Source organism: Eubalaena glacialis, chromosome 8 (assembly GCF_028564815.1).
Source record: "Eubalaena glacialis isolate mEubGla1 chromosome 8, mEubGla1.1.hap2.+ XY, whole genome shotgun sequence".
Lineage (NCBI taxonomy): Eukaryota > Metazoa > Chordata > Mammalia > Artiodactyla > Balaenidae > Eubalaena > Eubalaena glacialis.
Window position 1 is genome coordinate 113,470,244 of NC_083723.1, and position 21,843 is coordinate 113,492,086.

At 39.4% G+C, this 21,843-nt stretch overlaps 1 protein-coding gene across 1 annotated transcript; it reads left to right on the forward strand.

Annotated features, from left to right (window-relative positions):
• Window positions 1–3,220: 3,220 nt before the first annotated feature.
• On the forward strand, window positions 3,221–4,252 carry LOC133096485 (large ribosomal subunit protein uL18-like). Its single transcript, XM_061198085.1, has one exon. It carries the CDS (start codon window positions 3,283–3,285, stop codon window positions 4,000–4,002), a length of 720 nt encoding a protein of 239 aa, XP_061054068.1. The 5' UTR covers window positions 3,221–3,282; the 3' UTR covers window positions 4,003–4,252.
• Window positions 4,253–21,843: the final 17,591 nt, after the last annotated feature.

Sequence of the window (21,843 nt, forward strand, 5' to 3'; positions counted from 1 at the left end):
CTGTGTTCCTCAACTTTCTTTATTTTACTTTGTCAGGGAGGAAGAAATTTTCCTCTACTGTCCTATGGTCTTCTGGCTGGCCTAAGAATTAAATTGACATGAGACAAATTAACAGGAGAATCAAACAATAGTTTAATAACACGTATACATGGGAGAAACCCTGGAGAACTGAGTAACTCACCAAAGTGGCCAAAGCCCTCACCTTAAATACCACCTTCAGCTAAAGACAAAAGAGGATGTTGGGGCTAGTGGTTTGGGACTTCAGAGGGGAGGAAGGCAGTTCACTTGGAGATGGAAAAGCCAATGTTTGGGAAGCTAATGTTTGCTGGGCCTTGCAGAGACAATGAGACACAGTGGGCTCTGATCTCTAGGCCCTGCTGAGTTTCCCCCACCACCCCTAGCCCATATTCTTTGCAGATATCTCTGGTGATAGCTCTGTTCTAGAATATGTCCTTTATCAATATTCTTTAGGCAGTTTGGGGGGGAGGTAAAAAGAAAGACTTCCTGAGTCTTCTATTTCTTAAAAATAATCAGCCTAAAATAATCTTCATGCCAAAGAGACACATCATGGGGTAGCAAATTTTGCTCCCCTACAATTTCATACACTTATCACACACTACCTGACATTAAGTTAACGATTTGTTCATTGTCTTTCCCCCCAACAGATTGTAAACTCCAGGAGGACTTTGTTTTGTTCAGAGTTCTGTCTTCCAGTGCCCAAAACAGTGTCCGGCACAGAAAATGTCCCCGGTAAATATTTGTGGAATGAATAAAGGAAATGGTAGGCCATGGATGACATGGGTCTCTACCTTTGGTGCCTAGGTGTGAATTTGTTGTCATTCTTAGGTTTAAGAGGAAGCCTGGGTCAGAGGATGAAACAGGAGGGAAGGGGGCAAGACAGAACCTTTAAAAGAATGACATAGCCATAGGACATGACAAAAACTGGTTAGAACTAACTAGACCCAAGATGGCAGAAGATTTGACTTCCAGTGGACCTTGAGCCTCATTATAGGCTCATTGTAATACATTAGCATAAGCTAAGTGACACACCCACCAGCACCATGACAGTTCTGAGGCCAACCATCAAAGGTCAAAAAGTGGACAGTGGCCCAATTCCTGGAAATCTCCACCCCTATCCCAAAATAGTCAGAATAATCCTCCTCCTCATTAGCCTATGAAATTACCCAGCCCATAAAAACTAACCACCCCATATTTCGGGGCCTCTTGCCTTCTGAGATGGCCCACACTCTGTCTGTGGAGTGTGTTTCTCTCTAAATAAATCCACTTCTTACCTGTCACTTTGTCTCTCACTGAATTCTTTCTCTGATGAGATATCAAGAGCCTGAGCTTCATTAAGTCCTGAGGCCAGGTGTGTGACCTCAGTTAAAAGAGCATGGATTTAGGTCCCATCTGGGTTTTGGCTGGTTTCAAGCCCTGGCACATGGGTTCAAGTCCCAGTCTGAGTTACACATTTCAGTGATGCAGGTAATTGGTGAATTCTGGTTTGAGTGCATAGAATTTGAGGAATTTGAGGAGCTCAGGGGAAATAAAACAGCTCTGCCAACAAACGGCCCTCTCTACTGTTAAAGAACAAAATTCAGCTGAGTAAATTTAGAGATCTAATTGGCTTTATTCAACAAGTCATGAATTGGGTAGCATCCAATCTAGCAGAGAGAAGTTTCAAGCGAGAGACTTTTATAGACCAAAGCGAGCAGGAACGAGGAAGTTATACTGAGCATGTGCTGATTGGTTAAAGCAGGGTTACCACCCTTACATAGAGCAGGGGGAAGGCTTGGAGCCATCGGGTACCCTGAGCTAAGCAGGAAAGTGCTGACTGGTTGACATTGACCTTCCTTCTCTGGGAGAGCTGCACATAGAAACTCAGGTAAGGGACTTCCCTGGTGGTCCTGTGGTTAAGACTCCATGCTCCCAATGCAGAGAGCCCAGGTTCGATCCCTAGTCAGGGAACTGGATCCCACATGCCACAGCTAAAGATCCCACATGCTGCAACTAAAGATCCCACATGCCGCAACTAAGACCCGGTGCAGCCAAAGAAAGAAAAGAAAAGAAACAGTTAAGTTTTGGTTTGCTAATGTGTTTTAGCATGAGTGACTCCATTTTGGGCTCAATCTGGTTACTTTAAGAGTACTGATATAGAAGAGAGAGAAACAGTTGATTACTGAGTGAATAAGATCAGATTTACACATACATGTAAGGTAACATGAAAATGACTACAAAATCTGGTCACAATTTCATGCAGTTTTGTACAGTAAAGTAGAAGAAAGAAATGAATGCCTCTTGAATGAAAGGCAATGAAATGCCTCTTATTTCCTTAGCAGACAAGTGGATGTGCCTGTGTTTATCTCCTCTTTGTATGATCTACACATATGAGAGATTTCTGAATTAATTTTGGCAGTAGGTGTTTACAGTTCCAAGGATCAGAAGACCTTGATCTTGCATTACAAAATCCAATTTAGGGTCTGTTATGGAGCTTATTATATTTTCAGTGAGACACTCTAAGGAGGGGAGAGAAAGTTGAAACTAAGCAGAACCCTGTGGGGCCCTCCCGGGTGAAAAAAACCTTTCCTTGTCCCCAGTTTCTTATTTTCAGGATAAAGTCTTCAGCCTCCCAGACCTTGCTGAATACCACAGAGCTGCTTCAAGCAGTTGCTAATCAGGGAAGTAAGGGAAAGCAGAAACAAAGGAGGAACAATCAAGAAACTATAGTGCAGGATCCTGGTTATACAGAAGGGATATACAAGGGATATACAAAACAATATCTTTGAGTTCTTCTGCAGGAACTAAGGCCCCCACCCAGGTGGAGGATGGAAACTTCAAGCTAGTGATTAAGAGCCCTGGGAGCACCAACATGTTACCTCACCACAAATCAATCAGAAGAAAGTCACACACCCTGCAGACACCCCAAATTTTGCCTATAATAACTTTTCCCCAAAAACCATCAGGGAGTTCAAGGTTTTTGAGCATGAGCCACCTGTTCTCCTTGCTTGGCCCTAAAATAAACCTTTCCATGCTCCAAACTCCCAACATTTTGGTTTGTTTGGCCTTGATGTGCATCAGGCACACAAACTTGCATTCAGTAAGAAAGGCAGGGATGGCAGCTACTTCCCTCCCCAAAGAAAATTTCAGCATTTCATTTTACAAAGAATAAAGTGGGGGACTTCCCTGGTGGCACAGTGGTTAAGAATCCACCTGCCCTTTTTCCCCCCCCGGAGCCGTGCTGGTTCTGCAGCTCAGTGGCGGCTAGAGCTTCTGTTCTACAGGATGGGGTTTGTTAAAGTTGTCAAGAATAAGGCCTACTTCAAGAGATACCAAGTGAAATTTAGAAGACGGCGAGAGGGCAAAACTGACTACTATGCTCGGAAACGATTGGTAATTCAAGATAAAAATAAGTACAACACACCCAAATACAGAATGATAGTTCGTGTAACTAACAGAGATATCATTTGTCAGATTGCTTATGCCCGTATAGAAGGAGATATGATAGTTTGTGCAGCTTACGCTCACGAACTCCCGAAGTATGGTGTGAAGGTTGGCCTGACAAATTATGCTGCAGCATATTGTACTGGCCTGCTGCTGGCACGCAGGCTTCTTAATAGGTTTGGTATGGACAAAATTTATGAAGGCCAAGTCGAGGTGACTGGAGATGAATACAATGTGGAAAGCATTGATGGTCAACCTGGTGCCTTCACCTGTTACTTGGATGCAGGGCTTGCCAGGACTACTACTGGGAATAAAGTTTTTGGGGCCCTGAAGGGAGCTGTCGATGGAGGCTTGTCTATCCCTCACAGTACCAAATGGTTCCCTGGTTATGATTCAGAAAGCAAAGAATTTAATGCTGAGGTACACCGAAAGCACATCATGGGGCAGAACGTTGCAGATTATATGCGTTACCTGATTGAAGAAGATGAAGATGCTTACAAAAAACAATTCTCTCAATACATAAAGAACAACGTAACTCCAGACATGATGGAGGAGATGTAAAAGAAAGCTCATGCTGCAATACGAGAGAATCCAGTGTATGAGAAGAAGCCTAAGAGAGAAGTTAAAAAGAAGAGGTGGAACCGTCCCAAAATGTCACTTGCCCAGAAGAAAGATCGGGTAGCTCAGAAGAAGGCAAGCTTCCTTAGAGCTCAGGAACGGGCTGCTGAGAGTTAATAAACCAAACCACAATTTATATGAAGATTTTTCAGATAAAGACAGTAATAAACTTATTGAACAAGTAAAAAAAAAAAAAAAAAAAGAATCCACCTGCCAATGCAGGGGACATGGGTTCAATCCCTGGTCTAGGAAGATCCCACATGCCACAGAGCAACTAAGCCCATGTGCCACAACTACTGAGTCTGCACTCTAGAACCTGCAAGCCACAGCTACTGAGCCTGTGCACCACAACTATTGAAGCCCGCGCACCTAGAGCCCGTGCTCCGCAACAAGAGAAGCCACTGCAATGAGAAGCCCGCGCACTGCAATGAAGAGTAGCCCCCACTTGCCACAACTAGAGAAAACCCGTGCACAGGAACAAAGACCCAACGCAGCCAAAAAATAAATAAATAAAATTTTTAAAAAGAATAAAGTGGAAATGCTCCATAGGATGTTGGATATGTGGGATTAGAACTCTGGAGATGAAGTTGGGGCTCATCCTGTAACAGGGAAGAGCAAAATCTGACTCCATGTTGGATGTGTTCCTTTTACATTCACCTTTTTTTTCATTCCTTTTGTTATTATAATCATACATAACGGCCTGCCTCAGGGAACCCTGACCCTCTGCCTGAATGTTAAACTAAAGTGTCTTTGTTCAGCTCACGGGGAGACAGTCTGATCCTGCCCACCTGTGAATGGCTGCAGAAAAGAAGAAATTAACACACCCCCTCCCCAATGCTGGCCAAGCCAGGAGATATTTTACAAAACTAATGACCTTTTTGCCTTACTTCCTCACCTCCTCCTCCTCTCTGTTCTATAAAAGAAACTGGCATCCAGACCCCAATAAAATGGTTTTTGGGGACACTAGTCCACCATCTTCTTGGTCTGCTGGCTTTCTGAATAAAGTCGCTATTCCTTGTCTCAACACCACATCTCCCAATTTACTGGCCTGTCATGCGGCAAGCAGAGCAAGCTTGGACTCGGCAACAATCTACATTTGATGCTATTCACATGTTGGAAACACAACAACAGAATCTCCTCTCTGAATTACTATTTTAACATGACTTAAAAGTCACCAAAAAATTCTTTCATTATGCTCCCTCCTGTTTCAGTTTTCAAGATTATAGTTATAAATTTTCTGTTGATTGTTTTTTTAAGTATTAAAAAATATTTGCTTTGATGGTTGTTTTCTTTCATAGAAGGTATCATTCGGCCCCTTGTGGGGCAAGGAAAGAAAAGAGTAGAGAAATGTTCTCCAGGATGGAAAGAAAACCTCTCTCTCCTCTTGAATGGATTAACTAAATTGGCAGAGTCTCCCCTGCCCTTTAGAAAAAGGAAATATCTTCTTTATGCTGAAGATTTGGGCTCTTCCTGAGATCTATCAAGAAAGAAAAGAAGTGAAAGAAGCTTTTGTCTTGAGAACCAAGAGTGGGCAACACCCTATAGGATGTAGAGGTGATGTGAGAACTGAAGGGAAATGGATGGGGAGAAGGGAATAAAGGACCAGTGGGAGCAGCCAGAGGAGAACACCAAGAGGAAGAGCCCTGCAGGACACGTGTTGTTCTTACTGGCTCCATCAACTCAACTAGAGTTGAGTCTTCTCTGGGGAAGAAACTTCTTGCCCTCAACATCTATACCTCAGAACTAGTCACCAACAGGAACGACTCCACCCAGGCACAGAGGCTTTGCCCCACTGCCTTCTGCACTCTTGGTGACTCTCTATGGTCCCCATAAGCCCAGGGGAGTCCTGGCCAGTGTCAACTAAAAATTGTCACTCACCATCTGGTTCGACAAGAATGAAGTCACTAGCCACTGCAGTCGCTGACCTTCAACACACCCTGAAAGGAGTTCAAGGTGGAGACCAGGAATTGAGCACTCTGTGCTCTGGGGAAAACTGGTAGAACAGGCCTTCAGATAGCTAGATATTTTCAGGAGAAAATTTTATGAGCCCAATTTCTTGCATCTTCTCCTATCTAGAAAAGCACTAAAATCATTAACGGAGACATCTCCTCATGACTAGCAGCAACCTTCTGCCAAAATGTGTGTTTGATTGCACGTATCCCCCTTCATTAAAATCATAGATATACTGACCTCCCCCCTACCTCTTTGGTGCAATTCCTCATAGCTATCTGAGAGGCTGTTTCCTGGGCTATAGTCCTCCTTAGACCCCAAATAAAACTTAACTCACAACTTTCACATTGTGCTTTTTTTTTTTGGTCAACAATGGTAAATGAAGCAAATTTTTTTGGACAAACAAAAAAAAAAATGCCCACAATTCCATATTTTTCTGCAAAGCAATAATAAAATACTTTAATGACCTAAGAAAAGATCTTGTAGATGAAGCTGTATTTATACCTCATTACTGAAATATTTGAACAAGAATTAAAGATTACATGCAAAGCCAGAAATTGCAAGCATCCAAACTTGCTGAATTGGAATATTCAGGAGACAACTGAATTCAGGAGCACAATTTTAAGGAATGTTACATCACCACTGCCTGTGGAAAAACACAGACATTGATGATGCTGCGTTGGAAAGTTTAGTAGAAGACTTAGCCTGTGAGTATTAAGAGGATTTAGGAATTCCTTAACCAGTCGTTTTCACTTATATTTCCCTTTTGTGTATGATCCAGAGTGACATAAAATAAAAGGCTATGCCTAAATAAATCTAAGAGAAGTCTTTGAATAAATAGAAAATAAAAATTATGTGATTAGAAAAAATGTTATAAACACACTTTTCATACACTTCACATAGTGAGCCCAAGTCAAAGTTTCAATCAATTCATTAATGAGGGAACCAGCTGTGTGACAATGCAGGTTCTAAGGAGATAGGAGAAAGTGGATTAATAAATGAAAAAAGGAAGGCTAAAAATAAGATTGTTAAATCAGATACAAAACGGATTAATGAGCTACAAGGCAATAAACCCAAACCTTTGAGGAACCTCTCCTTATCTGTTTTCTATAAATTAACCTGGAACTTGACAGAATTGTAAAAAGACTGGTTCTAAGTCAACATGCATTATATTCCCAGAGCCTGAGGACCCTTCATTGGACTTTTTGGACATTAAAAAGTCGTGCAAGCAGCTTTCAGCCTGATTTCTAAGTTTTAGGTAGTTTTTCTGAACATTGAAGAGGCATAGCAACCAAAATATTTTCTTCAAACAGTTTTCTTGAAAGATTTTGACAAAGGGTTGTGTGATAGGGTACTTGGTAAGGAGGACTTTTTTTTTTCTGGCTAGAGAATGGTATTGATACTTTATTTTATTTTTTCCTTTTTTGACTAGTTTATTTCCCTTAGCATAATGTCTTCAAAGTTCATCCATACTGTAGCACATGTCAGAGTTTCCTTCCTTTTTAAGGCTGAATAATGTTCTAGTACATGTATACAACACGTTTTGTTAATCCATACATCTGTTGACGAATAATTGTCAACCTTTTGGCTTTTCTGAATAGTGCTGCTATGAACGTGAGGGTACAAAGATTTGTTTGAGTCTCTGCTTTCCATTCTTTGGGATATATACCCAAAAGTGGAATTTCTGAATCAGAAAATGGTATTTTAAAATTTAGATTTTACTAAGTGGGAAGGAATGCTACTAAACGGTTTTTAGCAGGGCAGTGACGTGATCTGGATGTGTTTTCAAAGAACCACTCTGGCTTTGTGTGGAGATGAGACTCTGGGGGCTGAGAGGGAAGCCATGAGACTGGTCCCAGAAGTCCATGCAGGAAGATGGTACCTCACCCAGAACAGGAGCACAAGAGAAGTGAGAAGCATTGGATCTTGATTTACTTCTGAGGTGGAAACAAATAAATTTGCTGATGTATTTTCTGTATTTACACAAGTATGTATAAGGCAAATATCCCTCCTTTGTTCTTTAGTTGCAGGAAAGAGAGTGGAGTGCGAGAGGATGGTAATGTCCCAGGTCTCGGGGGGCACAGGTTTGATCTCTGGTTAGGGAACTAAGATCCCACATGCTGCGCAGCCAAATAAATAAATAAATAAATAAAACAATTGCAAGTCCTGTTCAAAGCCTCTCTCCTCTTCCAAGTTTAGCTCTGTCCTAACTATGCATCTCTTCAGTGATTCTCACCTCCTGATATTCACACCCTCGTGCAGTCCCCTCCCACACCAAAAAAGGGCTCACATGTATAAGGGCATGGCAGAAATTATGGCATATGACTTTCAAAACTGATATGTTGGCTTCTGACTTGTTCTTTTTTGATTCACTTGCTCTGGGGATACCAGCAACCATGTCTTGAATACACTCAAGCAGCCTTATGGAGAGTTCCAAATGGTGAAGAACTGAGGCCTCCTGCCAACAGCCAACCTCAGCTCCACAGACACGTGAGTGAGCCACCTTGAAAGTAGGTTCTCCAGGCCCAGTCAAGCCTTCAGATGACTGCAGCCCTTGCCAACATCTAGACTATAATATCTTGAGAGACCCTGAGCCAGTAACACCCAACTAAGCCACTCCCAAATTCCTGATCACAGAAACTTGTTGGAAAAGACATGTTTATTTTTGGTTTAGGCTGCAAATTTTAGAGTAATTTGCTAGGCAGTGATCGATAACTAATACATCCACTTATTCCCTTTGCTGCCTCTGGCTTCTCCAAGGTCAAGTTAGAGGAGGCAGAATTAGAAAATATGGGACTTATAACTTACCTAATTGGTGGTATTGTAATCTGGTGCAGCCCAAATACTGACTGTCTTGCTGGGATGCAGGCTATGAACTCTTTAAGAGACTCTGCTTGGATTCTGACACGGACAAAGTACTGCCTGTCTTTACTCATTCATTCATTCATTCATTCATTCATTCATTCATTCAATCTATCTATCTATCTATCTACTCCAGGTCTTAGTTGCTGCATACAGGAGCTTAGTTGCAGCATGCAGGATCTAGTTCCCTGACCAGGGATTGAACCTGGGCCCCTGCATTGGAAGTGCAGAGTCTTAACCACTGGACCACCAGAGAAGTCCCTGCCTTTACTCTTGTAATGCCCCTCCCCCTCAGCAACTGCCCGTGTGGTGGGAATCACAGTCTCCTATTGCTGAGGTCCCCTCACCCTGGCAGGCTTCACTCTGGGACAGGATACTTAGATGGTCACCCATAGCCCTGTTACCATTCTTTGATGTCCATTTAACCTAAGGGAAACACATATAAACTTGCAGTGCAAGATGGTGGATATGTAAGAAGACGCCCTATTACCTTCCATTCTCCAGTGGAGGAGGCACAGGTTTCTAGGCTCCTGGATGCTCCCAGATTCGAGGGCACATACATCAAACTTCCAAGAACCTTCTCACCATTCTATACACCAATGACTTCACCAGGATGAGTCCATGACTTTGGCAGTTCATTAGGTGCCCAGCAGAGGAGGGAAATGTCCTTTTCCCCTACTTGTAGACACCTCTAATCTTTCCCAATTATCTTGTTGAAGCCCTCTTCTGTTGGCTTGGTGTGGGGTAGGTAATCCTCCCCTCTTCTGGCTTGATGTGGAGAAAGAAATCTTCAAAGGCTGTCTGTGTTGGAAGTTTGCATGACAGAACTTAGAACTGTAGTCTAGTTTATCTTCAGAAGGGGCTTTGTATTTCTACAATAATGCTCTTAATTTTGGTTGCTATTGGTCACTGGTTGGTATGTGAATTCAAATTTAAATGGAGCTGAGGAAAGTACACACTGAACTTGACATTTTTCAGGTAATGCACGGACATCACTCTTAGTGTTTTGTGTGATGATCCAGACTGCATATTGCATACATTTTAGAAACATTATTAAATCAATTTCAAATTATAATAAAATATATTAAAATATAAAAATTTCTCTTATAGTGATACTACCTTTATGTGACAACTAGATTCTTTGTGTTTGCGTTTTGTTTGTTGTTTGTTTTCCTTTCCAAGATTGGAATGGCAGTTTGGAGAGAAGAAAATTCATAAGATTTTAAGTCAGATAAATCTAGATTAAAAATGTGTACTCCCACTTGCTTATTAAATTAACCTCAGCTCTCTGAGCCTCTCATTTGTTATTTGGAGACAATCATGTTTATTTTGAAAGATTTTTGTGAGGATAAAAGATGATATAAGGTACTTAGAATAGCTTCTGGAAAAGAGACACTGAACAAAGTGCACCTAGTACCAGTTATTGTCATTATGAAAGTATATAGAGCTTTTACACAGTTGAAATATAAACTAGGCTAAATTTTGAGTTCTAATTTTTTAAATTTATCTAAACTTGTTTCAAAAATGTTTTCCATGTGTTCCACAATAATCATACTTTCATTTCAATGACTGTAAAATATTCCAACATATTGATATTTTATAATTTATAAGCATTCTCTGTTCCCTAAAATTTAGGATATTTATAGTTTAACGCTTTTTCATTCTTGCAGTTTCAAATTATGTGCTATAAACATCTTCATACATATAGCTCTTTTTTCTTATTTTAAATTACTTCTCTGAGATAAAACTCCAGTTGTGGAATTACCACAGTGGGTCAGAGTGCATGAATATTTTTATGACTCTTGGTATGTAATCTCTACTGGAATATAGGGCACTGTCACAATTATTTGTTATTCCCAGGAGACCTCCCCCTGGACTCAAGAGTTCCCATGAGGAAAGGACTGTGGTCTATTTGTCTCTGTATCCAGGAGTTGAGCATTGTCCCTGAAACAGAGAGGATACTAAAGGAAAGAATGAATAAATCTTAACTACTGAAACAGGCCATTACATAAACTAAGCAGCTAGCAAAATGGAGTCTGTTTAAACAGGAAAAAAAAGGCTGCAATCACAAGGACCAGTCAAAACACTATTCAAAGAAGTGGGAATAGGACCATTCTGAGCTACATTCAGCCAGATGGCGGCATCAACCCCATATATGCTAAAATGCTGGCCAGAGGATTTACAGTATAAGAAACACTGAGCAGTCCCTGGATAGCTGAGAAGCCCATTTGGATAAACTGATTGATGGCCTTTACTCTTCTTTTCCTCTAGGAGCACAAGAATGATAATGCCTGGCTTTCCAAGGTTCTTCTGGGAAGCATTCTCAAGATTTTCAGCCTCAGAGGTCATCTTTTCTTTTTTAAAAAGCTTTATCTCTAACCTGTGATGGTAGAGAATTTTTCTCCCCTTTAATTGTGATATATAACCCATGAGCATAAAAGGGCACACAATATAAATGTATAAAGTATAAAAAGTAGTTAGAAAACAAAGTCCCAGGTAACTACAACCCAAGTCAAGAAAGACAAGACACTGCTAGCAGCCACCACTCTTCCAAGGGCCCTTTCCTTTTCACACTGCCTTTTCAACCCCTTCTCAGAGGTGATCCCCATTGTGACCTATGGCAATCACTTCCTTATCTTTATTTATAATTTTATCACTTGTGTATCTGCATTAGTTTCCTATTGCTGCTGTAACAAATGACCACAAACTTGGTGGTTTGAAACAATACAAATTTATCATTTTAGAGTTCTGTAAGTTACAAGTCCAACACAAGTCTTGCTGGGCTAAAGTTGAGGTGTCAGCAGGGCTGTGTTCCTTTCTGGAGGCTCTAGGGGAAAATCTCCTTGCTCTTTCCTGCTTCTAGAGGCTGGCCAAATTCTTTGGCCATGGCTCCCTTCCTCCATCTTCAAAATGAGCAATGTACCATCTCTCTGACCCTTCTTCCATTGTCACATCTCTTTCTCTGACTCTTAATTCTCACTTCAAAAGACCCTTGTATTACATTGAGTCTACCCAGATAATCCAGGATAATCTCCCCCATCTCCAGATCTCTAACTTTAAGAACAGCTGGAAGGTCCCTTTGACATGTAAAGTAACATATTACAAATTCTGAGATTACAGAGTGGAAATCTTGGTGCTGGGGGGGTGGTGGGGGGATTGCGGGGAGGCATTATAGTGTTTTGCCTAACCACAGTAACCATCTCCAAATCCATGGTTCAGTGTGACCTGTTTTTTACAAAAAATGGAAACAGTCTCTTTGTATTCAATTGTGTCTTGATTCTTTTCCTCAGCATTATGTTTGTAAGATTCACCCTCATTCCCCGTAGCTGTAGTTCATGTTCATTGTATGAATATACAATTAATAGACAACTGGGTTATTTCCAGTCTGGAGGCCATTATGAACTACACCATTATGAACATTGCCGTTCGTGTATACTTGTACACATATGCACACATTTCTCCAAGAAAGTATATTTGCAAGAGTGAAATTGCTAAGTCAAAAGATACGTGTGTCTTCAACTTGACAAGGTAATGAAAAATGGTTTTCCGAAGTAGTTATTCCAATTTACACTCCCAGGAATAGTGTCTGAAAGCTCCCACTGCTCCACCTTCCTCACTCAGCATGTTATTGTCAGATTTTCCATTTTTGTCAGTCGAGCGGGTACACAATAGTATCTCCTTGGGGCTTTAGTTTGTATTTTATGATTAATAATGAGAGCATATTTTCATATGTTCATCGGTCATTTGAATTTCTTCTTCATGAAGGAATTATCCACACATTTAGCCCATTTTTTAACTGGGTTGTTTTTTCCTTATTAATTTTCAGGAGGCCATTATATCTTCTAGATACAACTCTTTGTCATTTCTAAGTCTTCAAATATTTTATCTAAATCTGTGTCTTTTTTTTTTTTTTTACTGTCTTTGTAGTGTTTTTGATGAAGAATGTCTTCATTTTAATGTAGCTTAATTTATCAATTTTAACATTTATGGTTAGTGTTTCCTTTTTAAGAAAACTTTCCCAATGCTGAGGTCATAAAGATGTACTTATATATTACCTTCTAAAAGCTTTCCAGTTTCGCTTATCATGGTTGGGTCAATAATCCATCTAGAATTGAATTTTGGTATGGTGCCATGTAGGGGTTCAATTTTATTTCACTTTTTATGGCTATCCAATTGACCCTGTAGTATTTATTAAACAGACCGATTCTGCAGTGCCAACTTTCTCACAAATCAAGTGCCCATATATGCAGGAGTCTGTTTCTGAATTTTCTATTCTATCTCATTGTTCAAGTTCACCACCATTGCAAAAGCACCACACTATTATAATAACCATAGTTTTATAATAAGTAATATCTAATGACAGAATAAGACTTCCCATTTTGTTCTTCAACATAGTCTTAGCTGTTTGTGAAATAAAATTCATACTTTATGGCAAGACATGAAAAATTTAAACAAAAAATTTTCTCTGCCTTTTGACCTCCACTCTCTCCTCTACTGTGCATTGTGTATCTATATTATGCATCGACCAAACCTCCCCCAATGGCAGAAATACCTGTTCAATCATAAAGAGCAACATTCTCCTAGCATCAATAAGACAACTCCTTAAAAGATAACAATTTTGATCTTGTAAGGGGTCACCATGACACACCACTCTGTACTTGCACATCTGGATTGTGTAAACTGTTAATAATGTCATTTAACGTACAGCCCTCTGTCTGAAAAAACTAATATAACTGTGCTTTGACTTCTAATGGGCGGAACAGTTCTTGGAGCTGTCTAAGGAGCTGTTCCTGAGTTATAATCCTCAATTTGGCTCAGATAAAATTTTCCATTTCTTTCTTAGATCAACTGATTAATTTTTCATTGACATGTTCTTAACCCTTCCATGTGTAGATAAATTTTAGAATCAGATTGTCAGTATATAAACACATTGCATTGAGTCTATAGGTCAATTTGGGGAAAATTGAAGTTTTTACAGTACTAAGCATTTTAGGTCATGAACATGACTCATCTCCTCATTCAAATAGGTTTCTTTAATTTCCCTCAATAAAGTTTTATAATTGTACCCATGCACTTCTTACATATCTTTTGTTAGATTTATTCCTAGGCTCATGATATTTTCTGATGCTTTTATATTAAAGGGTATCTTTTTTCAAATTTTATTTTCTGATTTTTGCTGTTATATAGAAATATTCGATATTAATAAGCCCTGTTATTGGCCCTAATGTTTTTTCTACAGATTAAAATATTTTTCCATATACACAATCAGATTATCTCCAAATAATAATAGTATGTTATCTTCTCCTTATGCCTTTTACTTATCTTTATTGCCCCTTTTACTGGCTAGAACTGTTAGTATTTAATAGAAGTACTGCTATTATGCTTCTTTGTATTGTCTTGATTTCAAAGGGAAAACATTCAATATTTAATTATTGAATATAATTGCAGTGGGATTTTTTATAGATATATTTCTTTTTCAGAATAAGGAAGTTCTGGTTTGGTGTTTTTACACGGAAATATTGTTTCATTTTAGCATATTAGTCTATATTGATTGAGAAGATCATGATTTTTCTCTTTGAATTTATTAATATGATAAATTACATCAATTAATTTTCTAATTAGTTCTTGGGATTATACCCAACATATAATTTATGTATTGCTGGGTTTGATATAATATTTTGTTTAGACTGCTTGAATATATTATCAAAATAAGATTTGTGTTTCTGGTTCCAGAACAAGACGGTGTAGATTCACTTCTCCCTGCTCTTCTTCTCTAAATACAACGAAATACCTGGAAATTATTCAACAGACAATGATAAAGAGAACTCTGAAAGCTGTGCAGAAGGTGGACTGTCTAAGGACCTCAGGACTTGAGGAATGACAACATGGTAAATTCACTGGGTTGTTTGTTTACTTTTTCAATCTCCCATATACCCCAGACTAGGCACCTAAAACCTAAAAGAGAGACCTGTCCAGAGTTACCAACAGGCATTGACTAAAATAGAAAAGCCCCAAAGGACTAGGAAAGGGCAAGCCCAGCAGAGACCTAGTGAGGAGCCTAACCCCTGCTCCAGCACTGGTGGGTTGTCATTCAGCCATGCCAGCCCCAGCCATGCCACAGTCAGACACTAGCATGTGGCTCAGTCTGTTTACAGAAGCAGCAGCAGCAGCAGCAAAGCCCTGACAGGCCGGCACACCATTCTCCACGTGCAACACAGGGAGCCAGATTAGCCTGCAGCAGCAATACCACCAAAGTCCCAGGCCATCCTGAAACTGCAAAACTCATCTCAGGACTCAGTGAAGCTCAGGTTCTTTATGTCTCAGCACAGAAGGAATTCAGCAAGAGGCAAAGTGACAGGTAAGTAGTAGATTTATTACTATAGGATGCTTATGAAGGATACAAGTGGGCAGGCAAGAAGGCTCTGCCCCGAGAACTAAGTGGGCTACCTTTTTATAATCAAAGGAAAAGTTGGGAGGGAGAGAAGACCACCTTCTTCCTCTTCCCTTGTAAAGATGTTACAGGAAAATGGGGAGCGAGAGGATGGTCATGTCCCAGGTCTGAGACGGGCTGCCAAGTGAGGGTCCTTGGCTTTGCGCAGGAAAGAATTCAAGAGCAAACCATAGTAAAATGAAAGCAGAGGTATACATTCCACAGGCACAAGACATATGTAGAACACATCCTCTTGCTTACTGTGAACATTTAAACATTTTCCCATCTTAGATCTTCTCACCAATTTCATTTGCAAGTTTTTTAAGTGCTTAGAATATAGTTTGAGTGAGGTTTTAAAACTCATTTTAGATCAACAATATTCTCTCTTATAATCTCTTTACCCATCTTCAATTTCACTTTTCTCCTACCATTTTAAATCCACAAACATTCTTTGTAGCAAACAGAAGTAAAACAGGATTTGAATTCAAATTTCTTTTTGTCATCTTCCAACTTTGTGTCACAGACCTCCAAAAGAGGCTTATTTCTTTCTTAATAGTGAAATTTTTCTTTGCTTATCTTAGCATTTGGGACAAACCTTCAGATATCTCTAGGCCTTAAATATTTTTAGAAGAAAGAATTTGATTTTTCAGGCAGAGAAGTGGGGTCTACGTGTAGAACTAGTAGCAGATATAACAGGAAAAGAGACAAACTATGATAGACTAAAAGAGAGAATAGATAAGAAAGCTAAAATCAAGTTAATGTGCCCTTCTTAGACCTGTTGTTACTGAATGCAAGTTCATGTGAAACCGTGCAAAACCCAAATTAGGACTCGAACCCACAGTCTTTTAATTGAGATCACACACCTGGTCTCAGGACTTAATGAAGCTCAGGTTCTTGATGTCTCATCGCAGAAAGGATTCACTGAGAGACAAAGTGATAAGTAAGAAGTGGATTTATTTAGAAAGAAACACACTCCACAGACAGAGTGTGGGCCATCTCAGAAGGCGAGAGGCCCCAAAATATGGTGGTTAGTTTTTATGGGCTGGGTAATTTCATAGGCTAATGAGAAGGAGGATTATTCCAAGTATTTTGGGGAAGGGGCGGAGATTTCCAGAAATTGGACCACTGTCCAATTTTTGATCTTTGATTGTTGGCCTCAGAACTGTCATGGTGCTGGTGGGTGTATCACTTAGCATATGCTAATATATTACAATAAGCATATAATGAGGCTCACTGGAAGTCAGATCTTCTGCCATCTTAGACCTAGGTTGTTCTAACCAGTTTTTGTCATGTCCTATGGCTATGTCATTCTTTTAAAAGTTGTGCCCTGCTCCTTTCCCTCCTGTTTCAGTAGAACACATGGACTGGTGTCTCCCCTCTCCTTGGTCTTTCCCAAATTCTTCCAGTTGTCGGTCGGTAGCTTGTTAGTTCCATGTTCTTTACCAAGACCTCCTGTTGTAAGATAACTCATGCAAGTGGTTATTATCTTGCCTGCCCAGGGATGGCAGTTTCAGTCAGTGGTTCCCCTAACATAAGCACCATGCATAGTCTCATAAACTTGTTTGTTTTTCTTTGTTGATCTGTCTTTGGCCAGTCTAATTTACAGGGCCACAGCTAGAGAACCTAACATGGTTGGAAGAACAATACTTTTTTCCCTCTCCCACATCTCTCTCTATCTACTGCAGCAGCTCTGGCTGTGGCTTCATTTCCTCTGGGTCTCCAAGCCTGGCTACTATGGTTTCAGCTTCTGCAGCCTGACCCTAGTCCAAAGAAAAATTAGAAAAATATTCACCAGATGATTGTTAAAAACAGTAAGACAGATTTTATTCAAACTACTGCAGTAGGGAGAGAGAGACCTTGATATAGAACTGAACTCACCTCTGGATACAGCAAAGACAGCTGGGGATTTATAGCCAAAAAGCAGAGTGAAAGAGTCAGTGAATGGAAAAGTCCTAAGAGGAACTTGATTAGACATCAAGGGTAGGGGGAATTCTTGCTCAACTGGCCTAATAGAATTTTTGCTAAAAGCAGAACAAGGACTTAGATATCAGGATGAGGAATGAGGAATCTGATCAGTTATGAAGGGTGGGGGATTCTCACTAGACCAATTTAACAGGATTCTTACTAAAACTGGGCTTAGCAGACCAAAGGCACAGAAGACCGAAGTGGAGGACTAGTCAAAAGGAGAGTTCAAAGGAACCCATAACTGGACTCCAATAATATTGCTTTTGTTCCTCCAGCTGTGGAGGCATGGTTGCTTCATGCTCTTGCTAGTCTCTGAGTTGCCTCACCAGCCTTGGTTTTCTCAACACTTCCATCACATGTGTAATCAATTTCCTGCATTAAATTCCTTTTATTTTGTTGTTGTTGTTGTTACACTTGCTAATAAAGTTTAACATATATACAGAAAAGTACAAAATCCTAAGCATGATGAATTTTCACAAAGTGAAAACACATCCATGTAATCATCACCCAAATCAAGAATCACAAACATGATCAACATCCCAGAAAACCCGCACTTGTCCTATTGCAGTTACGACTCTGCTAAGGTTATCCTTCTAAGGCCATAAATTAGCTTTACCTATTTGTTATTTTATATAAATAGAAAAATACATTGTATACTTTTTTTATGTCTGACTTCTTGACCCAACAATATACCTGTAAGATTTATCATTGTGTCTATTTGTAGTTTGTTCAGTCTAGTTGCTGTATAGTATAGAATTGTGTGACTGTATCAATTATCCATTATCTGGGTCATGAATATTTGAGTAGTTTCCAGATTTGGGCTTGAATAATGCTACTATAAACAATATTGTACTTTTCATTTGGTGAACATACTATGCATTCCTCTTGAGTATATATATCTAGGAGTGAAGCTGCTGAAATCACAGATATGCTTCTGTGCAGTTTAGTATATTCTGCCAGTTTTGCCAAAGTGACTGTATCAATTTACAGTCCCGTCAGCAGTGATGGGAGTTCCAATTGCTCCACATCCTCACCAATACTTGGTATTGCCTCCCTTTTCATTTTAACCATTTTTATGTGTATGTAGTAGCATTGCATGATGATTTAAATTTGCATGTCTCATAGCTAATGAAGTTGACCGCCTACTTATATTATTTCATTTCAATTTCAAAGTCTTATCTCATTTCTTCAGTTTTAAATACACATCATAGTTCTTTTTTCTTGCTTGATTCATATACCTAAAATGTGGAGTAATAAATTTACTGTTGTGTTTTCCTTTTTCTCTCCCATTCCATTTCTATTACTTTTTTAAAATTAATTAATTAATTAATTTGGTTGTGCTGGGTCTTCAGTTGTGGCAGTCAGGCTCCTTAGTTGCAGCTCATGGGCTCCTCAGTTGCGGCAGGAGGGCTCCTTATTTGTGGCTCGTGGGCTCCTTAGTTGTGGCATGCAAATTCTTAGTTGCGGCATGCATGTGGGATCTAGTTCCCTGACCAGGGATTGAACCCTGGCCCCCTGCATTGGGAGTGTGGAGTCTTAACCACTGCGCCACCAGGGAAGTCCCCCATTTCTACTTCTGATATTAGTCAATTTTACCTTTCCTAGCATATCTGCTATTTTAATGCTTATAATTTTATTATTTGATTTGTCATCTTTAAATTGTATGCATTGACTCTTAGTGAACATAGATAAGCTAATCACTAAGTTTACACTACCTCAGAATTTCTACCCCCTCTTCCCCTCCTAATTTTTGGTAGTTACATTGTTTTCAGAATTTATATTATTTACATTCTTATCTGTAACTCTAGTCCTCATATTTCTTTCAGTTTCTGTTCTAGAGTTGAATATATTCAATGTTCCTTGCCAGTCCGTTTGTAATAGTTTCCTTTATCATATTTGGATGGTTAGAATTCATCCTCTGGAAGTTTCCTTAAGAAAGTTTGAGAGGGAATTCCCTGGCAGTCCAGTGGTTAGGACTCGGCGCTTTCACTGCTGTGGCCTGGGTTCAATCCCTGGTCAGGGAGCTAAGTAAGATCCTGCATGCCACATGACATGGCCAAAGAAAGAAAAAAAGAGAAAGAAAAAGAAAAGAAAGTTTGAGAGGCATAACATTTCCTGAATTATTGCTTGTTAAACAATCTTCTGCTTTTATGTTTGAAAGACAACATAATTGGATTTTAAATCTTTGCTTTACAAGCTTTCTTTCCATGTTATCTTGAAGATGCCAAGCCAATAACTTCTTGAGTTGAATATTGACAACCCCAGTTCACTTTTCCACTGCAACCTCAGAGACACACTACTCCCCACAAATATGATGGCTATGTGACTCTTTTTGCACTCTTACCTCTTCTGCACTCAGATCAACCTGGTTCCAGGAAGGCTTCTACCATTAGTCCTATTTATCCCAGTTCCTTCACTCATTGCTGAAAATGAAGGATGCAGTATTTGTACTTTAGAGTGGGCCTCTCACCATTAGGATGTGTTATTGCTGGAATATTCTGCCACCACTGGACTATTTTGAAATTTATTCTGCTTCTTTATTTCACTTTCTCTCCTGAGTCTTTTGCCAAACTCGGCTGATTTTGAAGGCTTTACACACATTTTTGGAGTATGCTGATTATGTATGTCTCATAGTTTCACTGAAAATGGAATTTACAGGGTTTGCTTTAGTCTCCTGTTGCGTTTGTTATTATTTTCAGGAGCAAAAGGGCAAGTATGTGACTTACATAACCATGTTTATACTGAAAGTCCAGAAATAGAGATTTTGAAGGAAACCGAAGGTCAGGTTTCAAAATAAAGGAGTGAGGAAAAAGAAAATCTTAAGCTTCATCTTTCTGACAACATGTTTCATGACAATGTGTTCTATGAAAAGTTGAGATTAATATCTCCAGTAAAGTCAATGTGAGTTTTTTGGTGCCCTTGAAGTTTAGCTTTTGTGAAAAGATTATTTCAGGGGTCACTTCTGTATTCAAATTCAGTATTTATTTTATTAAAGTTACAAATTCAAAAAATGAGTTGTTTCTTAGACTTAAATTTGTAAACCTTATTAGGCTATTTATAAATCCACAAATTTAAACAATTACTTAAGGATTTTTTAAGCATTTAATATTGTAATCATTTTTTTTTTTTTTGGCTGTATTGGGTCTTCATTGCTGCACGCGGGGCTTTTCTCTGGTTGCGGCGAGCGGGGGATACTCTTCGTTGCGGTGCACGTTGCAGATACTTCTCATTGCAGTGGCTTCTCTTGTTGCAGAGCACGGGCTCTAGGCACGCAGGCTTCAGTAGTTGTGGCACACAGGCTTAGTAGTTGTGGCGCACGGACTTAGTTGCTCCGTGGCATGTGGGATCTTTCCGGATCAGGGCTCGAACCCGTGTCCCCTGCATTGGCAGGCGGATTCTTAACTACTGCACCACCAGGTAAGCCCAATATTGTAATCATTTTAACTGCCTTTATACACTCAACATATTCCACTTTTTTAAAAAGTATTTCAATTGTCTGATAAAAACAAGCTTTCCAAACACCCCTATAATTTATAAATCTAATATTGTAAATTTTTATGTATTTGGAATGACTCTTAAATCATATCAAATATACTAAGAAATTACTCAGTCACACATTTTAAACTGTAATCCCAAAGCTGATATGCCAAATTACTCTCTAAAATGCCAAATAAGTTATTAAAACACTGCATACACATATATAATTTCCAAACCTAAAACAAAAATATTCATTGTATTGGTTCGATTTACTTCATCCTCTCTGTATTTAATTCTAAATCTTCATGGGGTAAGTTGGTACACACCAAGGCGATAGATTTGGTGTTATCTTAATGGCTGGCTGAGATTGTATATCAACCAGACATTTAATTGGAACATGAGATTTAGAGTTGCAAATCCTTGGGGCAAGTTTTCCCACGTTCTAGACTGCCATTGTGAGTCTTTTTCTATAGCCTCCAAGTCAGTAGGGACTCTTAAATGTATGTCATTTGGATGGGTAATCTTATAGCCCTGGCCCCCAGCCTCACTTACTTACGTTACCTAATTACCAGGTCAGATTTGTCTATAGTTTTTACCAAGCTTGCTAAGTTAAACTTGTTTAGATTCATCTAACCTAGTCTAATATTTTTTTCTGCTCTGAATGATTTTCATGTCCTTTCCATCTGGTAAGACAACACTTTTAGATATATAAGACATTGGAATGAATGATGTGAATTTCTTATGTCTATGCCTGATTTTGTTTTCACAAACCTAACGATTTCACAAATTCTAATGACATGAATTAAAAGTAACTAGGAGACTTCCCTGGCAGTCCAGTGGTTAAGACTCTGTGCTTCCACTACAGGGGGGCGTGGGTTCAATCCCTGGTCAGGGAACTAAGATCCCACATGCCGTGCAGTGTGGCCAAAAAATTAAAAAAATAAAAATAAGCCCATGCTTGGTAATCAATTAGAGTTGTAGAAGGGAGAGGAAATTAGTTGAAGTTAAAGGGCAAACTTAGTTTCTGTTTGTTATTATTAACCTGAAAATGGTCAAGTTAAAGGACAAACCTGTAGTATAAACGCTTGCCGTCTGTGCTT